Genomic DNA, 22,032 nt, shown 5'->3' on the forward strand with positions numbered 1-22,032 from the left:
CACTCGCTTTATGAATCTTCCCATGTGTAGAGTTCTCTGGGCCGTCAAACCTCTGCAATAAACTATTATGTGCTTCAGGGACTCTACAGAGTCTTGCTGACCACAAAGCCTACATGACGTTTCAGATTTCTCTATTTGCCTTCGAGCTCCCAGCACCTTGTTAGTTAAGTAGAGGTTCGGCATATCCTCATGAAAAGATCTCTATATTTGCTACGCAGAAATGTTAGCATGTATTTCGAGATAGATCTCAGCGCTCTACATTCTCCAATATTCTCCATCGTTAGTCTATTTGAGTTCCTTTTATCTTGGCTTGATATCGAGTTATCTCGACACCATTTAGCTTGAACTCCCATGGGATTAACAATTCGGTCTTCTAGAGACACATTCGGGTTGGTTCGTCATTTAGTAAATGTTTCCTTCCAGTAGTCCCAAGGCCACTCAAGGCCTTTGCCTGGTTGTGATCTGAATTGGCGATGACGGATTTTAGAAATAGTTAGCGACTTCCAAAGGCTCACTGAATAAAGTTATGGTAGCCCCAGTTCAAATCTAATCAGGGCCAGGGGAACTCCCCTTGGGAGTCGCAAAACCTTCTTCTAAAATATTCCCTGTAAAGTTTCCCAGATATGCCAGGGGAGAATTAGTCCATACTCTGCTCCGTATAACAAGATTGGGATTAATTTCATGTTCTAAAAGGTCAAAATGGGAACCATTGAGAATCTGCCATGTCTACTATGCAATTCCAGACCCTGGGCGGCCATGTTTATGGTCTTTATTCTCAAACCTAGGCCACAAAGAGTCGCGATCATTCTCTGAGTCACACACACGCCAAGGAACGTGATGGTCTCTATTCGCACTAAACATTCTATTCCCATCCTCCAGTTAAATGTAAACTTTTGGATCCCCGTACCAGCATTTAGAATCATCACTTTCAATTTCTTTACATTCATTTGCAGGTCATTGCTCCTTATATAACTTTGTAGGCACGTAAGTCTTCCTTGAAAGCCTATAGGTGTTTTGTCGATCAAAAACATGTCGTCAGCATATAAGACCCAAGGTATTGGGGTGTCACTGATTTTAGGAGACTCCTGCTTCATTTGAACATTTAGTTAGGTGGTTCAGTATTAGATCAGCAAAATGTTTTCCTAGGAGAGAAGAAGGGTGACAGAGCAATAGCTTTTCGGATTGGTTCTATCGCCCTTCTTGAAAATCAGCCCCATCAATGCCTTTTTCCAGGATAAGAGAACCTTCCTTTGTCTCATGATTTGTTAGAACAGCTGGTAGGCAAATTCTGCCCATTGCTCAGGGTTCTGTTTAAGTATGCTATTGGTTAAACCGTCCCGCCCAGGGGCTCTCGAAGTGCTCAATTTCATGATCCAGGTCAAGATGTCATTTTTTTCGAAATGCTAAGATTGTGGTTCCGGGTCTTGGGGTCCCCTCTGTATTTCACTTGGAGACATTGAGGCAAAGAGGGTACAGAAGTGATCTACCCACTGTTCTTCAGTCAGAGCAGTCATCTGCAGAGCTTACTGAGGACTGCCCATGGAATTAAGAAGTTCCCAGGTTAGACGTGAGTTTTTCTTACATAAGGTTTTTTCATAAGTTCCACTTCAAACTGGGATCTAAGTTGTTTAAATGCCATTTTCCAATGTTTGTATTGTTGCCGATTCTTTAACTTCTGGTCTCTTATTACCCCAGGAAGCCTCTTCAACTCGCTCCTTCTTATAGCCATGCTTATGTAGAAATTCACAGTTCCTTCGTCCCCCACACTTTACCAGAAATTGTACCAATAATGGCACATAGTCCACAATCTCCTTGTTTTGTAGGTGTCCCTCATTCCATTGTCTCCTCAAGTCCACAACATCCTGTGTGACAATGGATAGCCTATTTCTGCTTTGAGAGATGGCGACCTCAGCCTCTCATCATGGGTTCAAAGCATTGGCCATTCCCCTCCATCGTAAAGTGAGGAGAGAGTGATCACGGGATGGCGTTCTAGTGGTCTCCAAGGATGTCAATTCTAGCAGCACATCGGGCGATACAAAGAAATAATTAAGAAAGTTCTTACGTCGGCCACTATATCGCCTCTTATCAGCATGTGCAATTTTCCGGCTTCCAATTCCAGTAGCCACCTAATGGTTCCTCCACCACCTCAAGGAACCCAATTGCCTGTATGACATAAGGGTGCTCAATCATTACGAGACATCTTATATTTAGGTCCCCACACAATATGGTGTGCAGGATCTTCCTTTCTCAATGTTCCAAGTCAATTAGACGAGTTATACAGGCAACAAAAGCATCTTCCCGGATTTTAGGTGGGCTGCAGAATACATAGAATAATTGGACCACTTTCTTCGGGCCCCCCATTCTGCGCAATGTCCAGAATTAGCATTTGGACCCATGAGTTAGGTCTGTGATTGTCCAGTATTTTAATTCCTCGGCCCAATTCAATTAGTGTCAAAAGACCAGAGTGGGATCTGCTCTTCACACCTTTTTTGGCCGGGTTTAGAAGACATGGCGACCCATCACGAAAGAGAACGTCTCTTAGCATTCCCGGAAGCACAAGATGTCATAGGATTTCAAGTCCGTCTCATCATTTACAAACAAGTGCAGAAAAGCCCTCGTGATCCAACATCCTATCCGTATCTCCTCTAGGCTACTTGAGCTCTCTCACTATTTATGATTTCCATGCGTGAGCACTCCAGGCAGCCAGGCCCAATCCAACTAATTTTTCTCCTGGAGGGATCTCCCTTGATCTTCGTTTACAATTCTGGGCTCTGTTCTTAAGGCTGAGAAAGTAACTGTCGGGGGATCAAAGTTTCCTTCTTCCTGGATTCTCGGGGGATCCTCTTCACTTAGCAGAGATTTTGTGAGCTGAATATCAGTGATTTTCCTTAGGTTTTTCCTCTCTTCTAAGGGTCATCTTTTTACCTGTGCAGCCACCCCTTTAAGCTGTCGCAACGTCCTATCTACCGCTTTCAGATCAAAGCCCAGCGGCTGGAACATTTCCGTCGCCTCCCACAGCGTCCTTTTGATCAGGTTGGATCTCAAGTGTAAAACCACCCAACCCATTCTTGAGTCCTTAACACATTCCACCAATAGGATATCATCAGAGGTTATAGGTCATAATGTTGGGATGTGGTGAAACCATGCCATGACTATTTCTCTAAATAGGATCAATCCATCCTTGGAGCTCAGCAAACGCTCCAATGAAAGGGTTAACTCAACATCGGGATACACCCTTAACTGACCATCTTGATTGAATGCGTTCAGTGATTTTGGAGAACACTTTTGATGCTTCGCCTTCTTGGCCTCTCTGTAATTTCGATCAGTAATTTGTCTTTTTTGATGCATGGTTAGGAACCCAGTCATGGGCTTCTGCCTATCTTTCGGCTCCGACACCACTCCAGCTCCACTCCGTGCACTAGAATCACATTCAGTGCAGTCTGCAGGGTTGGATCATACTTGCTTCTCCCACTGCTCATTGACGGATCCAGTGGAATACACTGAGTAGCCCTGAATGGATGTATTCCTCTTGACCCTCAAAAGCCACATTGACAGGCACTCCAGATACTCGGCCCCCCTCAGTTTCCACACTTATATCAGCTCCCTCCTTTTCAATATGAGGGATTTTCTTAATTTTTCCATTTCCTTGAATCAAGTGTGTGGGGGAGATGGAGTACTCAAATTGAGGGAGAAAATTTTGGCGGAGTTGGATTTTTGTGTTTTTTGTACAGCCTTATTTTTAGACTTCTTTCTTTGGGGTGATGGATGACGATTGCTTAGTTTTAGTCCTTTGCCAAAGATCACCTAGTTTTCCTTCACAGTGGACCCCTTTATTTTAATGTTCAGGCTCAGCCTCTTCCGATAGATCTCATTGAGCCTCCTCCAAATCTTCAATTTCTAGTATCTCACCTGGGGGATTCTCCCTCCCTGGATGTGGTATTATAGAGTGGCCTTCATTCTCTTTCAGTTTTGATCCCATCGTCTTGTTAGCAGCTATCACCAACGCTGATTTCTGTTGGGGTTTTGCAGCTTCATTTCTTCTAGGGCCTTTAGTAATCGCTATTTTCTAAGATCCCCTTTGACTCGATTCCAATTGAGTGCCCAATGGCTCATTCTTTTTTGTTAGCGTGGGATCATGCATAACGCGTAAACATTTTGGTGATTCTAGTCTCGCTTCCAGCGTTGTAGTTTTACCTGTCAATTCTTCCCTCGCCAGATCACACAGACGGTTCTGCCGTTGCGTGGATGGCTCAGCTTCTCAGTCCAGTCTTGCTGGCACAGTGGCTGTAAACGATTCTAAGTAGATAATTTCTTAATGCGTCATCGCCAGCAGTGGAGCCTAATCTTTGTAATTTCCATGTATGGCTTTGTATGGTTTTATAGATGGCGCAAGGGAGATCGAAAAGGCAGACATTATGGTACCCCGGAGCTGTAGTATTATTTTTTTCGTTGCCGATCATCCGGTGGAGTCACGTTTATGGAGAACGCTGATTCATTCAAAGAAGTGTTTGGAGAGGGAGATGCAAGGGCCGAAGATGCCCCGTGCGACTCTTGTGCTCTAGGGAGTGAATTATGATGGTTAAAGTTTGTAGAGTTCAAGCAGGTGGACTCCCTACCCAAGTTCCATCTCGCCTCCTTTCTCTTTTAAATTTCCAATCTCCCAAAGGAGTTAGGGGGCGTTGTTTCGGGGCCGTTTCAATGAAATAACTAAGATTCACCCTGTTCATCCTGTTCGGAAGTACTGGACATATGGCCACTGTATATTCCCTTTTGGGCTTTACGGTCTTCGTTATCCTGAATAGCAGCTATATCTTTTGACAACTGGAGCACCTGTACTGAGGTCGAGGACTCTCTCTTCGCTCCAGACTTGGGCTCTTCTGTCTCCTGCTCCTTTATTGCCTCGAGCGTTCCCCCCATAGATACACAGGGTGTAGGAGTCACTCTGTCATCTTCCAAATTGGGCGGTCACTCTTCTAGGCCTGTCCTTTGTTTTTGGTCTGGGTAGTTCTGTAGAGTCTCCTCATTTTCGATGGATACACTCTTTTTGGGGCAGCACACCTTTTCCCCTCTAGGTCATCATGGTGGCCACCCTTGGGAGAGTTAAATACTCCTTCCTCTGCCGCCAGCATTTTGCTATCAGTTACATCTATCCGCGGAGTGGATTGCTTTAATATCACTTCACAAACATTGCGTTGAACACTCTCGGCAGCAGAGTCCGATATTGATCTCACATCGTTCTCCGGTTCTGATTCTGACATCCATCTCGAGGGGACTGGTTCTTGTAATTTTAATTGGCTCTGAGTGTGCAACCCCATTTGGGCCATCAATCCGTAGGGATCTTATGTGCTCTTATTGTTTCTATTCTCACCAGCACTCACCAGCAATCCAAAGGGGGGTGCGGATCGAAATACAGCACGGTCGCTGTGAGGTCGCAAGGGCACTCCTCAGGCCCGGTCCGGCGTCTTTCAGGAGACCACGTCCTGCTCCGCATTCCACGGATCTGGGTGATTTTAAAGGCTTGATGCACAGATAGCCGGTTGTAGCCACGCCTCTCACTTGTAGCCACAGAAAAGATCCTCCGCCAACACGCAGCGCACAGCAGACCACTTTCCGATCCACTGGCCATTTACTCCACAGAGTAGTTCCAGCTTCTTAACAGCACATCATTGCCTTCTCCACTGCCATGACTGAGATAAATCTGTGACGGCGTCGAACGTACACACCAAATGGAAAACCGCATTGCGCATACAACCCTCAACAGCCCTAGAAACTGGAAACACAAGCCACACGCAGAAGCAACAATGAGGACAACTGCATCTTAAGGTGCACTAGTACGTAATGAGGGATCAAACCTCTGGCATCATGAAAGTGCGCATATGTGGGAAACATCAGGTGTCGTGAAGCAATACGTGTTTGAACCAGGAAGACTACGTCACGTTACAGGAACAATGAAATATAAACCCCAATCCAGCGAAATTTCCAAGCAGACTAAAATTGTATTTTGTTTAAATATTTAATAGGTGAAACAGTTGATGAAATACAGAAGCCCAACCTGCTGGACACCAACGAAGGAGCCAGCAAGCTGGCAGCAACATAAAACAAGCATTGGCAATGCCAACAGTTTGGGTATTTCTGCAGGTATGGGTTAGGCATTTGCTGGGCACCGATAGAAAGGTACTACCCAGCGATCAGATCGCAACAGCTGGAAAATGGACTGGTAACCTGGGCATGTGAATCCAGTAGGTGGCAAATGCCTGTCTAATACCTAAAGCCAAAACTGTTGGCTTTGGCAATGCGTGCATTTAAAAGGGCATCAGTGCAAGGGACAGATATAAACCAAGTGACTGAAGGCACACTTGGTTAAGACATTATTTCTACACCAGTGGCCATTATCAGCTGCAGTTAAGTCATTAACTCTCAGCAGACTGCTTAGAAATAACACTGGCAGGCCAAAGCTTGATGTTTCTCCCTGCAAGTGCAGCTCAAAGAGATCCCAAGGGGGTCTGTTTAGGGCGGGGAGGGGCAGGAAGCGTGTGGGAGCCATGGCCAGTCAATGGGTGGGTAGATTGCAAAGAAGACCCACGCGCTCGGTGACTCTCCCCGCAGGTCATCTCCCCCCGACCTGTACTCCAATGCAATAGTTTCGGATTAAAGGCGGCACTACGGGACAGTTGCAGCTACAATTAAAAAGTACTTAGAAAAGCCAAATGTTTTGGCTTTCGCTAGGGAGGAACCTCTATTTAGTACAATTTCTTACAAATCGCCCCAAATATAATTAATATCATGTTACTACTATATTATTTTTTTGCTACAAGCTAAATAATAAAGTGTTACCACTAGTATTCACTTTTTAAAGACACGTTAAGCACTTTCATTCGTGGGTGGCGATGCTGCAAGGCTTAAAAAGCGAGTGTGGGGAATTTCCTTTAACTAAGATATGTTAAATTAAAGCAGGGGCTTAGTATGCCGGCAATACGGTCTCTTATGTGCCCAGAAGCACAGCGTATGTGCCCAAGTAAAGCAAGAGCTCATACAGAGGGCATCCAGGCTCATAGGAAGCCGGATTGACCAGCAGCTGGGCGCCATGACACTTTCAGCACCAAGCGGTGGGGCCGTCTGTAGTCCCTTTTCGATGTCACTGGAAGAAGAGACGTGCCAGTCATGCAGTGGCTGCCACAGAGAGGAGTGGAGCAGGTCACCAGAGTAAAGGAGGGGTGCGTGAAGCCTCAGAGTATTGAGGCAGTAGCGATGGAGCTGGAATGCTGGACTCCTGGTCCAGGGATACCTAGGTAAACATTGCCGTGCAGCCTGATTGGCTGTTAAGATTCCAACCAACTCTCAAAATGGACTGTTCTTGCAGGTATACATTGCTCCTTTAAATCACCCAGTTTGAAAACAAGGACAATGTTCCTCTGGTCCTGCTACTGATGTATATGTATACCTCAAAAAAGCCTGGAAAAGTGCAAAGCCTAAAAATCATTTTTATACCATTTGTTTACTCCCATTCAGGGGGATTGTGACACCTATGTGAGCCAACACTAAAAATTATGTTTTGTATTAATGCAGAAAGAAAATAATATGTAACAAGGAAAAATGCAGAGAGCTATTATCTGCCATTATACTATACGCTCAGCCGATTTAACTGAACATAATTATTTGGAAAACATTTTGCACACTTAATTTTATACACTACAAAAGTTCTCTTGGTCTTTCAAACTTAAAAAATGAGGCTCATCCTGCATTCATTTGTGGTCATTAATTCCAAAATCAATGCATTCATCCTCACTCATAACTATTCTTAGCAAAAACTTCAGCAAATAAAAAAGTGCATGAGATAACACACGCATTCAGCCAAAGGCTTCACTTGGGCCTCTATCAGCAAACACTCTTTCACTGATGTACACAGTGTTTCGGCATTTATGCGGTTGTGTAAGCCTTCTTCAGGCAGGATCGTGTAGGATTTAGAAAGCAATACTGTTGATGTTTTGTCTTCTACTCTTTGCAACGGAGAGCCGGTTGAGGTTTTTCGAGCTTTGTGCGATGTGTTTCTAGGGCATACACCATACGCCAGAGTAATTCATACAAAACAACCGACAAAAATAACCGGATCAAATCCAGAAAAATGACAAACTAATGGATGTTGGTTAGATTCTACAGTGTCCGTCAAGAGCTATGTTATAGAGCTGGTCATGCGAGATCAGACTTTGACCTGTCCGGCAGGGCCAACAATGCCAAGAGCCACTGTTAACATATTAATCTGTCTTTGGGCTTTGTTAAGAGGCTTGAAGGTCCTCAAGTCGCTTGGGAGCCTGGGATTATCTCCCCAATCACAGTCAATCAGATACACGTCCAAAGTCAAAGCAGGATGAAGACATTGACTTAAATTCCCCCAATGTAGACATCAAACCCCAGCTCAAAGAAAATCTGCTCTGGGGAAGAAGCTTGAATGTGGAGGCAACAACAGGAGAACCAATGGCCCCAAACGAGAGCCCCAGACAACAAAAGCCAAACCCCCCCAGAGCAGTGACTGCTGCATGATGGTCCTACCCTCGAGAGACTGAAAGAAAGAGAAAAACTAGGATGATATTTCAACTGGATCATGTTCATTGATGACCAAATCCGCTCACTACTCAGTCCTGGACAGCTTCATCCAACACTATTTCGAAGACTCTAACCTCTCTTTCCGAGGAACATCCAGGCCATATAAATGGCCTCCTCGTAAGAGTCAAAATGAACTCCCACCGGGGTCTTTATGGCAGATGTTCTTTGAGATCCGTCAGCTGGTGCGGAAGTTGAGCCGCAAGCGGTGCACGCAGAACTAACCGAGCTGCTCCGGCCAACGCACTCCGATGCAAGTTCCCCGGATTATCTTGGAAGTCAACGTTGCACTCAGACTGGGAACTTACCCCAGCAAGAGGCTATGTGCTTGCTGGCTCTCATGGGGACTGTATTGCAGGGAATCAGGTAAGTGCACCCCCCCGTGTCACAAGCTGAGGACATGCAAGAGTATATACAGGTAACCCACGAGTACAGCCCACAAGGGGGCCTCTAAAAGGCTCCTCATTCAGGAGCCAACCCCCATGATCCAGCTCCCCAACCAGAGCACCCCAAGACTTTCCTGGCCTCTGTGTAACACGCCTGTGTAGATGCGTAGTAGCTACATAATTCACATCTGTAATGGTTTTCGGTCTGCAACCTGTCACTCCCCAGATGTTTTTGATTACCACTCCCACTCCCATGATCCCTCACCATGAACTATGATGACTAGGGCAGGTGGGATATGTAGTCCCCAAAAATCTGGAGAGCATAAGGTGCAGACCCCTGCTTATGTGATCATTTCCATTCATAATTGGGAGAGTAAGCACTGTACATAATTATGCACAATAGCAATTTGCATAACTTACAGAATCATGGATTGAAAAAACAGAGCCCAGCTTGTCTAAACGTGTAATCAGAAGGACGCGGGGCGCCTGTGGCGAGCTATCAGTTTAGATCCCCACCTCCCACACAGTAGGACCACATTTGATGATGTTAAGCAGCATAATGGCAGTTCCTGGCGCAGTTCTGCTGGTGGCAGACACCGAGAGTTGTCTGCTTATAGGGCCGAACCCATGATTTATCAGAACCTCCACTCTCCTGTGGTAAGCATGTGTTGCTCCTAAACACCCGTTACTCAAGTCAGGTCATGGTACAGCTGTGTGTCCACCAAGATCCCTCCCATCTCTGTGTGTAAAAGTGGGTTCATTGTGCCACTGCACATTGACCTAACTGTGGGCACATCAAGGATCAGTGTTTGACCTGTTGGTCCCAGATTCGAACCCTGGCCCTTTATACTTCCAATGGGACCATTGTGTTGTGTAACACACCACCTCATTTGTCTATCAGCGCCAGGATGCACGTGTGCACCTTGTCTGTTATTTCCGGTGTATGGCATATGAATCTGGAAGCTCACTTTCCACTGATGAAGCTCACTCTCCACTGATGAAGCTCACTTTACACTGATGAAGCTCCCTCTCCACTGATGAAGCTCACTTTCCACTGATGAAGCTCACGCTCCACTGATGAAGCTCACTTTTGACTGATGAAGCTCACTCTCCACTGATGAAGCTCACTGTCCACCGATGAAGCTCACTCACCACTGGTGAAGCTCACTTTCCACTGATGAAGCTCACTCTCCACTGATGAAGCTCACTTTGTGTTGATTAAGCGCACTCTCCACTGATGAAGCTCACTTTCCACTGATGAAGCTCACTCTCCACTGATGAAGCTCACTTTCCATTGATGAAGCTCACTCTCCACTGATGAAGCTCATTTTGCGTTGATGAAGCTCGCTCTCCACTGATGAAGCTCACTTTCCACTGATGAAGCTCACTCTCCACTGATGAAGCTCACTTTCCACTGATGAAGCTCACTCTCCACTGATGAAGCTCACTTTCCATTGATGAAGCTCACTCTCCACTGATGAAGCTCACTTTGCGTTGATGAAGCTCGCTCTCCACTGATGAAGCTCACTCTCCACTGAAGAAGCTCACTCTCCACTGAAGAAGCTCACTCTCCACTGATGAAGCTCACTTTCCACTGATGAATGGGCAGAGGAGGCGGGCGCTGCAGGAAAGGCGAGCTCTCATTATCAAAGGCATGTGTATGCCTTTAGCAGACTGTGCCAAGATGGCACCCTGCACCAGTACGGCACTTTGCAATAGACCATCACGCCCACCGACATCTCCCTCAAGGATGACGTCAGCGGTTGGCATCAAGCAATGAAGGTAGTGAAGGAATTGGTGATCATTCACAAGACATATTTTAAAAGCTATTGTTTGGGGCGTCGTCTCTGCTCCCCAGAAGTGCAGCCCACGATCTATTCAAGAGACCCCAGATTGGATGAAGAAATGTCGATATCCCGATTGGTGGGAATCGTATTGATCATCTCCACATTGGGCCCCTTTTCTTCCATGTTGGCTTATTGAGGTCACTAAAGCGCCACCTATAAGCTGAAACTATTGTACTGGAATACAGCTGCGAGGGACATTACAGGTATGGAAAGGCGACAAGCTTGCGGGTGCTGTACAGATATTTACCCACCCACTCATGGCTGATGGCTATGCTCATCCCTACGGCCACTCCTATCCACTACCTTGCCCACGCTGCCCAAAACACATCTTCCTTGCGCCTCTTTGGTCTAGATCCATCAAGCAGTAACATCAAACTTTGGCCTGCCTGTGTTATTTATAAGCAGTCTTAAGAGTTAATGGGTTCATCTGTGAAATACAAATGTCTTAAGCAAGTGTGCCTTCAGCCGCTTGATGTATCGCTGTTTCTTGCACGGAAGTCCTGTTAAAAACAATTATCGACAAAGCCAACAGTTTCAGCTTGCATATAGACATTAGATAGATATTTGCCAGCTGCGGCCATCATATTCCCTGGTAATGACACCTTTTCCCAGCTGTTGCCAACTTATGGGCAGGTAGGACCATGGTGGTAGATGCTAACCCCATTCCTACACAAATACAAAAACTATTGGCTTTGTTAATGCTTGTTTTGTGTTATGCCGCAGTAGCTCTAGTGCCCAAGAACAGTATAATAACACAGGAGACCCAGACCAATAAGAATGGAAAGATGCAAGCACGTGATCCTCTTACTCTGTCTTTCTCCACGAAGTCTATGTAGGAGGTCCTCTCGATCTCCACCGGCTGCCCCTGGCGGTCGTACATGGCCAAGACGAAGTGGAAGAAGTTGGACTTCCTCAGGTTGGAGGGCGGCTGCTTCTCAAAGTGAGCCCTGGCCAATCCCACGCCACTGCAAAGGAAGCAGAGAGGAAAGGTTTGTCTCACACAGAAGACCAGGATCCACAACAGGTGACGCGAGGGCGAGGATCCGCACGGGCGCGGAGAGCATGAGCTGCCATGACACACATGAGCACAGAAGGGCACACACCAACAGGCTGTAGAACATCGGACTAGGATCTACATACAGGACCAGTGTCTATGGGAACATGTAAGAGTACACAGGGTAGAAAAAGAACAGGGGACATAGATCCACATGAGACATGAACTTCTGGCGATGGATACACCTGGTGATTGTATGACCGCAGAGCAGAGGGACAAAATCCCACGGATTGGGTCCACATGACGAGGAACCACATGTGAATGGAAGGAGAGCACAGGAGAGGGCCTCGTAGAACAAGGAAAGGGGATTCTGTGAGTTGAATTACTTCACAGGAGAGGGCCTCGTAGAACAAGGGACGAAGATTGTGTGAGTTGAAGGGCAGCACAGGAGAGGAACTCAAAGAACAAGGGATGAGGATTGTGTGAGTTGAAGGACAGCACAGGAGAAAGCCTCATAGAACAGGATTGTGTGAGTTGAAGGACAGCACAGGAGAGGGCCTCGTAGAACAAGGGACGAAGATTGTGTGAGTTGAAGGGCAGCACAGGAGAGGAACTCAAAGAACAAGGGATGAGGATTGTGTGAGTTGAAGGACAGCGCAGGAGAAAGCCTCAGAGAACAGGATTGTGTGAGTTGAAGGACAGCACAGGAGAGGGCCTCGTAGAACAAGGAACGAGGATTGTGTGAGTTGAATTACAGCACAGGAGAGTGCCTCGTAGAACAAGGGACAAAGATTGTGTGAGTTGAAGGGCAGCACAGGAGAGGAACTCAAAGAACAATGGATGAGGATTGTGTGAGTTGAAGGACAGCACAGGAGAAAGCCTCAAAGAACAGGATTGTGTGAGTTGAAGGACAGCACAGGAGAGGGCCTCGTAGAACAAGGGACAAGGATTGTGTGAGTTGAAGGGCAGCACAGGAGAGGAACTCAAAGAACAAGGGATGAGGATTGTGTGAGTTGAAGGACAGCAGAGGAGAGGGCCTCGTACAACAAGGGGCGAGGATTGTGTGAGTTGAAGGACAGCACAGGAGAGGGTCTCATAGAACAAGGGACGAGGATTGTGTGAGTTGAAGGACAGCACAGTAGAGCAACTCGTAGATTAAGGGATGAGGAGTGTGTGAGTTGAAAGACAGCACAGGAGAGGAGCTCGTAGAACAAGGGACGAGGATTGTGTGAGTTGAAGGACAGCACAGGAGAGGAACTCGTAGAACAAGGAACAAGGATTCTGTGAGTTAAATTACAGCACAGGAGAGGGCCTCGTAGAACAAGGGACGAAGATTGTGTGAGTTGAAGGGCAGCACAGGAGAGGACCTCAAAGAACAACGGATGAGGATTGTGTGAGTTGAAGGACAGCACAGGAGAAAGCCTCATAGAACAGGATTGTGTGAGTTGAAGGACCGCACAGGAGAGGGCCTCGTAGAACAAGGAACAAGGATTGTGTGAGTTGAATTACAGCACAGGAGAGGGCCTCATGGAACAAGGGACGAGGATTGTGTGAGTTGAAGGGCAGCACAGGAGAGGCACTCAAAGAACAAGGGATGAGGATTGTGTGAGTTGAAGGACAGCACAGGAGAAGGCCTCATAGAACAAGGAGCAAGGATTGCATGAGTTGAAGGACAGCACGGGAGGGGGCCTCGTAGAACAAGGGGCGAGGATTGCATGAGTTGAAGGACAGCACGGGAGAGGGCCTCGTAGAACAAGGGACGAGTATTGTGTGAGTTGAAAGACAGCACAGGAGAGGGCCTCGTAGAATGAGGATTGCATGAGTTGAAGGACAGCACAGGAGAGGGCCTCGTAGAACAAGGGGCGAGGATTATGTGAGTTGAAGGACAGCACAGGAGAGGAACTCGTAGAACAAGGGACAAGGATTGTGTGAGTTGAAGGGCAGCACAGGAGAGGAACTCAAAGAACAAGGGATGAGGATTGTGTGAGTTGCAGGACAGCACAGGAGAGGGCCTCGTACAACAAGGGGCGAGGATTGTGTGAGTTGAAGGACAGCACAGGAGAGGGTCTCATAGAACAAGGGACGAGGATTGTGTGAGTTGAAGGACAGCACAGTAGAGCAACTCGTAGATTAAGGGATGAGGAGTGTGTGAGTTGAAGGACAGCACAGGAGAGGAACTCGTAGAACAAAGGACGAAGATTGTGTGAGTTGAAGGGCAGCACAGGAGAGGACCTCAAAGAACAACGGATGAGGATTGTGTGAGTTGAAGGACAGCACAGGAGAAAGCCTCATAGAACAGGATTGTGTGAGTTGAAGGACCGCACAGGAGAGGGCCTCGTAGAACAAGGAACAAGGATTGTGTGAGTTGAAGGACAGCACAGTAGAGCAACTCGTAGATTAAGGGATGAGGAGTGTGTGAGTTGAAGGACAGCACAGGAGAGGAACTCGTAGAACAAGGGACGAAGATTGTGTGAGTTGAAGGGCAGCACAGGAGAGGAACTCAAAGAACAAGGGATGAGGAGTGTGTGAGTTGCAGGACAGCACAGGAGAGGGCCTCGTACAACAAGGGGCGAGGATTGTGTGAGTTGAAGGACAGCACAGGAGAGGGTCTCATAGAACAAGGGACGAGGATTGTGTGAGTTGAAGGACAGCACAGTAGAGCAACTCGTAGATTAAGGGATGAGGAGTGTGTGAGTTGAAGGACAGCACAGGAGAGGAACTCGTAGAACAAGGGACGAGGATTGTGTGAGTTGAAGGACAGCACAGGAGAGGAACTCGTAGAACAAGGAACGAGGATTCTGTGAGTTAAATTACAGCACAGGAGAGGGCCTCGTAGAACAAGGGACGAAGATTGTGTGAGTTGAAGGACAGCACAGGAGAGGAACTCAAAGAACAACGGATGAGGATTGTGTGAGTTGAAGGACAGAACAGGAGAAAGCCTCATAGAACAGGATTGTGTGAGTTGAAGGACCGCACAGGAGAGGGCCTCGTAGAACAAGGAACAAGGATTGTGTGAGTTGAATTACAGCACAGGAGAGGGCCTCATAGAACAAGGAGCAAGGATTGCATGAGTTGAAGGACAGCACGGGAGAGGGCCTCGTAGAACAAGGGGCGAGGATTGCATGAGTCGAAGGACAGCACGGAAGAGGGCCTCGTAGAACAAGGGACGAGTATTATGTGAGTTGAAGGACAGCACAGGAGAGGGCCTCGTAGAATGAGGATTGCATGAGTTGAAGGACAGCACAGGAGAGGGCCTCGTAGAACAAGGGGTGAGGATTATGTGAGTTGAAGGACAGCACAGGAGAGGAACTCGTAGAACAAGGGACGAGGATTGTGTGAGTTTAAGGGCAGCACAGGAGAGGCACTCAAAGAACAAGGGATGAGGATTGAGTGAGTTGAAGGACAGCACAGGAGAAGGCCTCATAGAACAAGGAGCAAGGATTGCATGAGTTGAAGGACAGCACGGGAGAGGGCCTCGTAGAACAAGGGGCGAGGATTGCATGAGTTGAAGGACAGCACGGGAGAGGGCCTCGTAGAACAAGGGACGAGTATTATGTGAGTTGAAGGACAGCACAGGAGAGGGCCTCGTAGAATGAGGATTGCATGAGTTGAAGGACAGCACAGGAGAGGGCCTCGTAGAACAAGGGGTTAGGATTATGTGAGTTGAAGGACAGCACAGGAGAGGAACTCGTAGAACAAGGGACGAGGATTGTGTGAGTTGAAGGACAGCACAGGAGAGGAACTCGTAGAACAAGGGATGAGGAGTGTGTGAGTTGAAGGACAGCACAGGAGAAGGCCTCATAGAACAAGGAGCAAGGATTGCATGAGTTGAAGGACAGCACGGGAGAGGGCCACAGGTCAAGCAAGGCCTCCGCCAATGGACGCACTAGTCCACCAAGCCACAGACACAGCCCCCACCCCCACGAACCCCCAGAGACTGCAATGCTGACATTTTAGCCACTAGCTGACATCGTTGCACCAAACTCATAAAAACAATCAGGCACTTGCTTTCAAAAGGGGGAAAATTCACTCATGAAAATGGCGTTCCCAGCACTGGGCAGAACACATTTCCCGGTCGCTGGCAAAATTGGGTTGAAGCCAAGTGCATTTACGAAATTGTGGACTCATGAATGTATTTCCTAGCTATGCCTTCTAGTGAACCCGCTGAAACCAGTCCTGCCAAATCTCGTACCTGCTGCACTTTCTACTCAATTGAAGGATTGTCAAATAACTTGCTCAGAAACACTCCAGCAACTTTTATAATACAGATTTTTGTAATTATCAAAATAAGTGGAACACTGACGTCACAAGTTTTGGCGTCGTTTTTATTTCTGACTTTTTCCACAGTTCTGAGGGATTTGCTTACCGATTTGGGGACATTATGCAACTTATGCAACTTAGTGCAAAATAGCACTCAATTGATGAAAGCAGAATGGCCCAATTGTGCACCTGCGTTACAGGGTGTGGTCCCTTGACCTCGAATTTCAGGAGTCAATGACAACTTTGAAACAGAGCCTTCATTTGTGAAAACTCCCAAATACTATAGTATCAAGTATTATCAGGAGGAGGGGGGGGCGGAGTCCCCCCTTCCGCCTCAGATGACTCTTGGTTGATCTGAATAATGATACAGAGAGAAGTGACTGAGGGGGTGAGCGAGGAAAGAGGCACCCAACAAAGCAAATACACAACCTGGTTTTCGGGTCAGGCTGACACGTGTCCACACTACAGGAGTAGGGAAGCCCAACATGCCTTCCTCAAACTTTGAACCCAAGAGTCGCACCCTAGATCCATAAAACCCTATCGTTCGAGCAAGGTACTTGTTTAGCAGCAGGTAAAACAAGCATTGGCAATGCCTGCAGTTTGGGCTTTTGAGTAGGCATGGGAAAGGCACTTGCCAGACAGAACCGTAGTGGTATTGACTACCCATTGTTGGTAGCATCTAATAGCAGTGGCTGGCAAAAGCTTAAGACGAACGCGGTACCCAAAAATGTTGGCTTTTCCAATACTTGTTTTAAACAGAACTTCAGTGGCTTTGCCAATACTTGTTTTTAACAGAACTTCGGCGAAAAACAGGCATAGTGCTTATAAATCAAGTGGCTGAAGGCAGACATAGTTAAGACATTTGTATTATACCTGTACTGTTTTTACAACTCCATTTAAGTCAATAACTCTCAGAAGACTGCATAGTACAAACATGGCCAGGCACTTCGGGTGCAACGTTTGATGGTAAGGCTTGATTAAAGTGAGCTCAAAGAGTTCCCATGAGGAGGTGTTTTGGGGGATGAGCAGAGGCGGGATTGGGTGGGAATGGCCATAGGGTGTAGCATGGACATGGGCAATCAATGAGTGGGTACAGAACCAAACAACACCTACACACTATATGTCCCTCCTCAAATGTCATTCCTCCAATGCAATCGTTTCAGCTTATAGCGCCACCTAATAGCCAAAACCCAAAAAAGATTTTAGAGCAGCACTTCCGGTTAAGGCCAGCAGCAGGGCCTGGGAAGGCTTTTATCTAATTCATGCATGGAGGCGACTCGGCCCAGGGGTAGTCAGGGCTCGGAACATTAAGTGACAATATTTAACAATGGTAGTGCCAGACCACGTGCTAGAACTCTTTCTTAGCGCCTTATTTTACTCACAGGTAAATATCGATTAATAGTTCCCTGGAGGGCCTTAACAATGTGTTACACAGCAGTATGGAGAGTTGGGGAAAGCAAAGTTGTAATCTGCAAAGTGGGTGGGGTTGTGTGAATACAAGCTCTTAAGACCCATGGGGAGGTGAAGGACCCGCGGGTTCGAAAATGGCTCATTTGAGGGGAGGGGGGTAGGGGGGCGCAAGCAGACGCATATTTTGCACAGAAGTGTGACTATAGGAAGATAGTGAAAGTTGACTTTCCATGAATAGAAAAGTGTATTATGATACAACAGACCCAGATGTGAGACTGGCTTCCACGAATGGTGTGACAAGGGGTTCCAGGCTCACAACATGAGTAAACGGGCCTTCAACGTCCGCGTGTTCAGCCATTACCATGTTGCCCGCCCGCAGAGGGTAAGTGGGCGCCAAACGCCTGCACGGTCATCTTTTCACATTAGAAAGTCAGATGTCAGGTAAATGACGTCAGGCTTCTCATTTCAGCGGCGGTTCGGCCACAGAATAAGACGGGGTCTGTAAGCTGGGAAGGAGAGGGGTGTTGGAGAAGATATCACCACCTCAGGAGGGCCTTCTATCATCTGGATTGGGAAGGAGAGGGGTGTTGGCGAAGACATCACCACCTCAGGAGGGCCTTCGATGATCTGGATTGGGAAGGAGAGGGGTGTTGGAGAAGACATCACCACCTCAGGGGGGCCTTCTGTGATCTGCATTGGGAAGGAGAGGGGTGTTGGAGAAGACATCACCACCTCAGGAGGGCCTTCTGTGATCTGGATTGGGAAGGAGAGGGGTGTTGGAGAAGACATCACCACCTCAGGAGGGCCTTCTGTGATCTGGATTGGGAAGGAGAGGGGTGTTGGAGAAGACATCACCACCTCAGGAGGGCCTTCTATGATCTGGATTGGGAAGGAGAGGGGTGTTGGAGAAGACATCACCACCTCAGGAGGGCCTTCTATGATCTGGATTGGGAAGGAGAGGGGTGTTGGAGAAGACATCACCACCTCAGGAGGGCCTTCTATGATCTGGATTGGGAAGGAGAGGGGTGTTGGAGAAGACATCACCACCTCAGGAGGGCCTTCTATGATCTGGATTGGGAAGGAGAGGGGTGTTGGTGAAGACATCACCACCTCAGGGGGTCTTCTGTGATCTGGATTGGGAAGGAGAGGGGTGATGGAGAAGACATCACCACCTCAGGAGGTCTTCTGTGATCTGGATTGGGAAGGAGAGGGGTGATGGAGAAGACATCACCACCTCAGGGGGGCCTTCTATGATCTGGATTGGGAAGGAGAGGGGTGTTGGAGAAGACATCACCACCTCAGGAGGGCCTTCTATGATCTGGATTGGGAAGGAGAGGGGCGTTGGTGAAGACATCACCACCTCAGGAGGGCCTTCTATGATCTGGATTGGGAAGGAGAGGGGCGTTGGAGAAGACATCACCACCTCAGGAGGGCCTTCTATCATCTGGATTGGGAAGGAGAGGGGCGTTGGAGAAGACATCACCACCTCAGGGGGGCCTTCTGTGATCTGGATTGGGAAGGAGAGGGGCGTTGGAGAAGACATCACCACCTCAGGGGGGCCTTCTGTGATCTGGATTGGGAAGGAGAGGGGCGTTGGAGAAGACATCACCACCTCAGGAGGGCCTTCTGTGATCTGGATTGGGAAGGAGAGGGGTGTTGGAGAAGACATCACCACCTCAGGAGGGCCTTCTATCATCTGGATTGGGAAGGAGAGGGGTGTTGGCGAAGACATCACCACCTCAGGAGGGCCTTCTATGATCTGGATTGGGAAGGAGAGGGGTGTTGGCGAAGACATCACCACCTCAGGAGGGCCTTCTATGATCTGGATTGGGAAGGAGAGGGGTGTTGGCGAAGACATCACCACCTCAGGAGGGCCTTCTATGATCTGGATTGGGAAGGAGAGGGGTGTTGGAGAAGACATCACCACCTCAGGAGGGCCTTCTGTGATCTGGATTGGGAAGGAGAGGGGTGTTGGAGAAGACATCACCACCTCAGGAGGGCCTTCTGTGATCTGGATTGGGAAGGAGAGGGGTGTTGGAGAAGACATCACCACCTCAGGAGGGCCTTCTGTGATCTGGATTGGGAAGGAGAGGGGTGTTGGAGAAGACATCACCACCTCAGGAGGGCCTTCTATCATCTGGATTGGGAAGGAGAGGGGTGATGGAGAAGACATCACCACCTCAGGAGGGCCTTCTGTGATCTGGATTGGGAAGGAGAGGGGTGTTGGAGAAGACATCACCACCTCAGGAGGGCCTTCTGTGATCTGGATTGGGAAGGAGAGGGGTGTTGGAGAAGACATCACCACCTCAGGAGGGCCTTCTATGATCTGGATTGGGAAGGAGAGGGGTGTTGGAGAAGACATCACCACCTCAGGAGGGCCTTCTATGATCTGGATTGGGAAGGAGAGGGGTGTTGGAGAAGACACCACCACCTCAGGAGGGCCTTCTATGATCTGGATTGGGAAGGAGAGGGGTGTTGGCGAAGACATCACCACCTCAGGAGGGCCTTCGATGATCTGGATTGGGAAGGAGAGGGGTGTTGGAGAAGACATCACCACCTCAGGAGGGCCTTCGATGATCTGGATTGGGAAGGAGAGGGGTGTTGGAGAAGACATCACCACCTCAGGAGGGCCTTCTATGATCTGGATTGGGAAGGAGAGGGGTGTTGGTGAAGACATCACCACCTCAGGAGGGCCTTCAATGATCTGGATTGGGAAGGAGAGGGGTGTTGGAGAAGACATCACCACCTCAGGAGGGCCTTCTATGATCTGGATTGGGAAGGAGAGGGGTGTTGGTGAAGACATCACCACCTCAGGAGGGCCTTCAATGATCTGGATTGGGAAGGAGAGGGGTGTTGGAGAAGACATCACCACCTCAGGAGGGCCTTCTATGATCTGGATTGGGAAGGAGAGGGGTGTTGGAGAAGACACCACCACCTCAGGAGGGCCTTCTATGATCTGGATTGGGAAGGAGAGGGGTGTTGGCGAAGACATCACCACCTCAGGAGGGCCTTCGATGATCTGGATTGGGAAGGAGAGGGGTGTTGGAGAAGACATCACCACCTCAGGAGGGCCTTCGATGATCTGGATTGGGAAGGAGAGGGGTGTTGGAGAAGACATCACCACCTCAGGAGGGCCTTCTATGATCTGGATTGGGAAGGAGAGGGGTGTTGGCGAAGACATCACCACCTCAGGAGGGCCTTCAATGATCTGGATTGGGAAGGAGAGGGGTGTTGGAGAAGACATCACCACCTCAGGAGGGCCTTCTATGATCTGGATTGGGAAGGAGAGGGGTGTTGGAGAAGACACCACCACCTCAGGAGGGCCTTCTATGATCTGGATTGGGAAGGAGAGGGGTGTTGGCGAAGACACCACCACCTCAGGAGGGCCTTCTATGATCTGGATTGGGAAGGAGAGGGGTGTTGGAGAAGACATCACCAGCTCAGGGGGGCCTTCAATGATCTGGATTGGCGCTAGAGCAATAAAGGGAATGGAATATCGACAGTGCTCTGATGTCGAAGCAGCATGTATTACTAAACAACAGCGATATTGCGACATGATCTCTCCAATGGAAGGACACCTGAATCAGAGAAACAAATCCAGCAAACCACGCCCTGAAGCTGGTCCCGACTACTTCTGGAGGCTGCAGAAGGCCTCACTCACAGAGAGTTACCCGAACTGATACCCTGAAGCTGGTCCCGCCTGTGCTTCTGGAGGCCGCAGAAGGACTCACTCACAAAGAGTTACCCAAACTGATACCCTGAAGCTGGTCCCGCCTGTGCTTCTGGAGGCCACAGAAGGCCTCACTCACAGAGAGATACCCGAACTGATACCCTGAAGTTGGTCCCGCCTGTGCTTCTGGAGGCCGCAGAAGGCCTCACTCACGGACCGACGCCCTGAAGCTGGTCCCGACTGTGCTTCTGGAGGCCGCAGAAGGCCTCACTCACAGACAGTTACCGGGACCGACGCCCTGAAGCTGGCCCCGACTGTGCTTCTCGAGGCCGCAGAAGGCCTCACTCATGAACAGTTACACAAACTGATACCCTGAAGCTGGTCCCGCCTGTGCTTCTGGAGGCCAAAGAAGGCCTCACTCACAGAGAGTTACCCAAACTGATACCGGAACTGATACTCGGAAGCTGGTCCCCACTGTGCTTCTGGAGTCCGCAGAAGGCCTCACTCACGGACAGTTATCTGGACCCACGCCCTGAAGCTGGTCCCGACTGTGCTTCTGGAGGCCGCAAAAGGCCTCACTCATGAACAGTTACACAAACTGATACCTTGAAGCTGGTCCCGCCTGTGCTTCTGGAGGCCAAAGAAGGCCTCTCTCACAGACAGTTTCCCGAACTGATACCCGAACTGGTACTCGGAAGCTGGTCCCGACTGTGCTTCTGGAGGACGCAGAAGGCTTGACTCATGAACAGTTACCTGGATCCACGCCCTGAAGCTGGTCCCGACTGTGCTTCTGGAGGCCGCAGAAGGGCTCACTCACAGAGAGTTACCCGAACTGATACCCGAACTGATACTCGGAAGCTGATCCCC

General features: G+C 48.6%; 1 protein-coding gene across 4 annotated transcripts in view; it reads right to left on the reverse strand.

The window, feature by feature from the left end:
- LOC138516922 (transcription factor COE3-like) overlaps positions 1-22,032 on the reverse strand; it is a 550,133-nt gene that overhangs the window by 403,247 nt on the left and 124,854 nt on the right. For all 4 annotated transcript variants that reach the window (XM_069632382.1, XM_069632383.1, XM_069632384.1 and 1 more), the window contains exon 2: positions 11,640-11,796. In XM_069632382.1, the coding sequence (XP_069488483.1) occupies positions 11,640-11,796 (157 nt within the window). The remainder of the gene's footprint in view (positions 1-11,639; positions 11,797-22,032) is intronic.

This window comes from Ambystoma mexicanum, chromosome 6q (assembly GCF_040938575.1).
Source record: "Ambystoma mexicanum isolate Mex_15411 chromosome 6q, UKY_AmexF1_1, whole genome shotgun sequence".
Lineage (NCBI taxonomy): Eukaryota > Metazoa > Chordata > Amphibia > Caudata > Ambystomatidae > Ambystoma > Ambystoma mexicanum.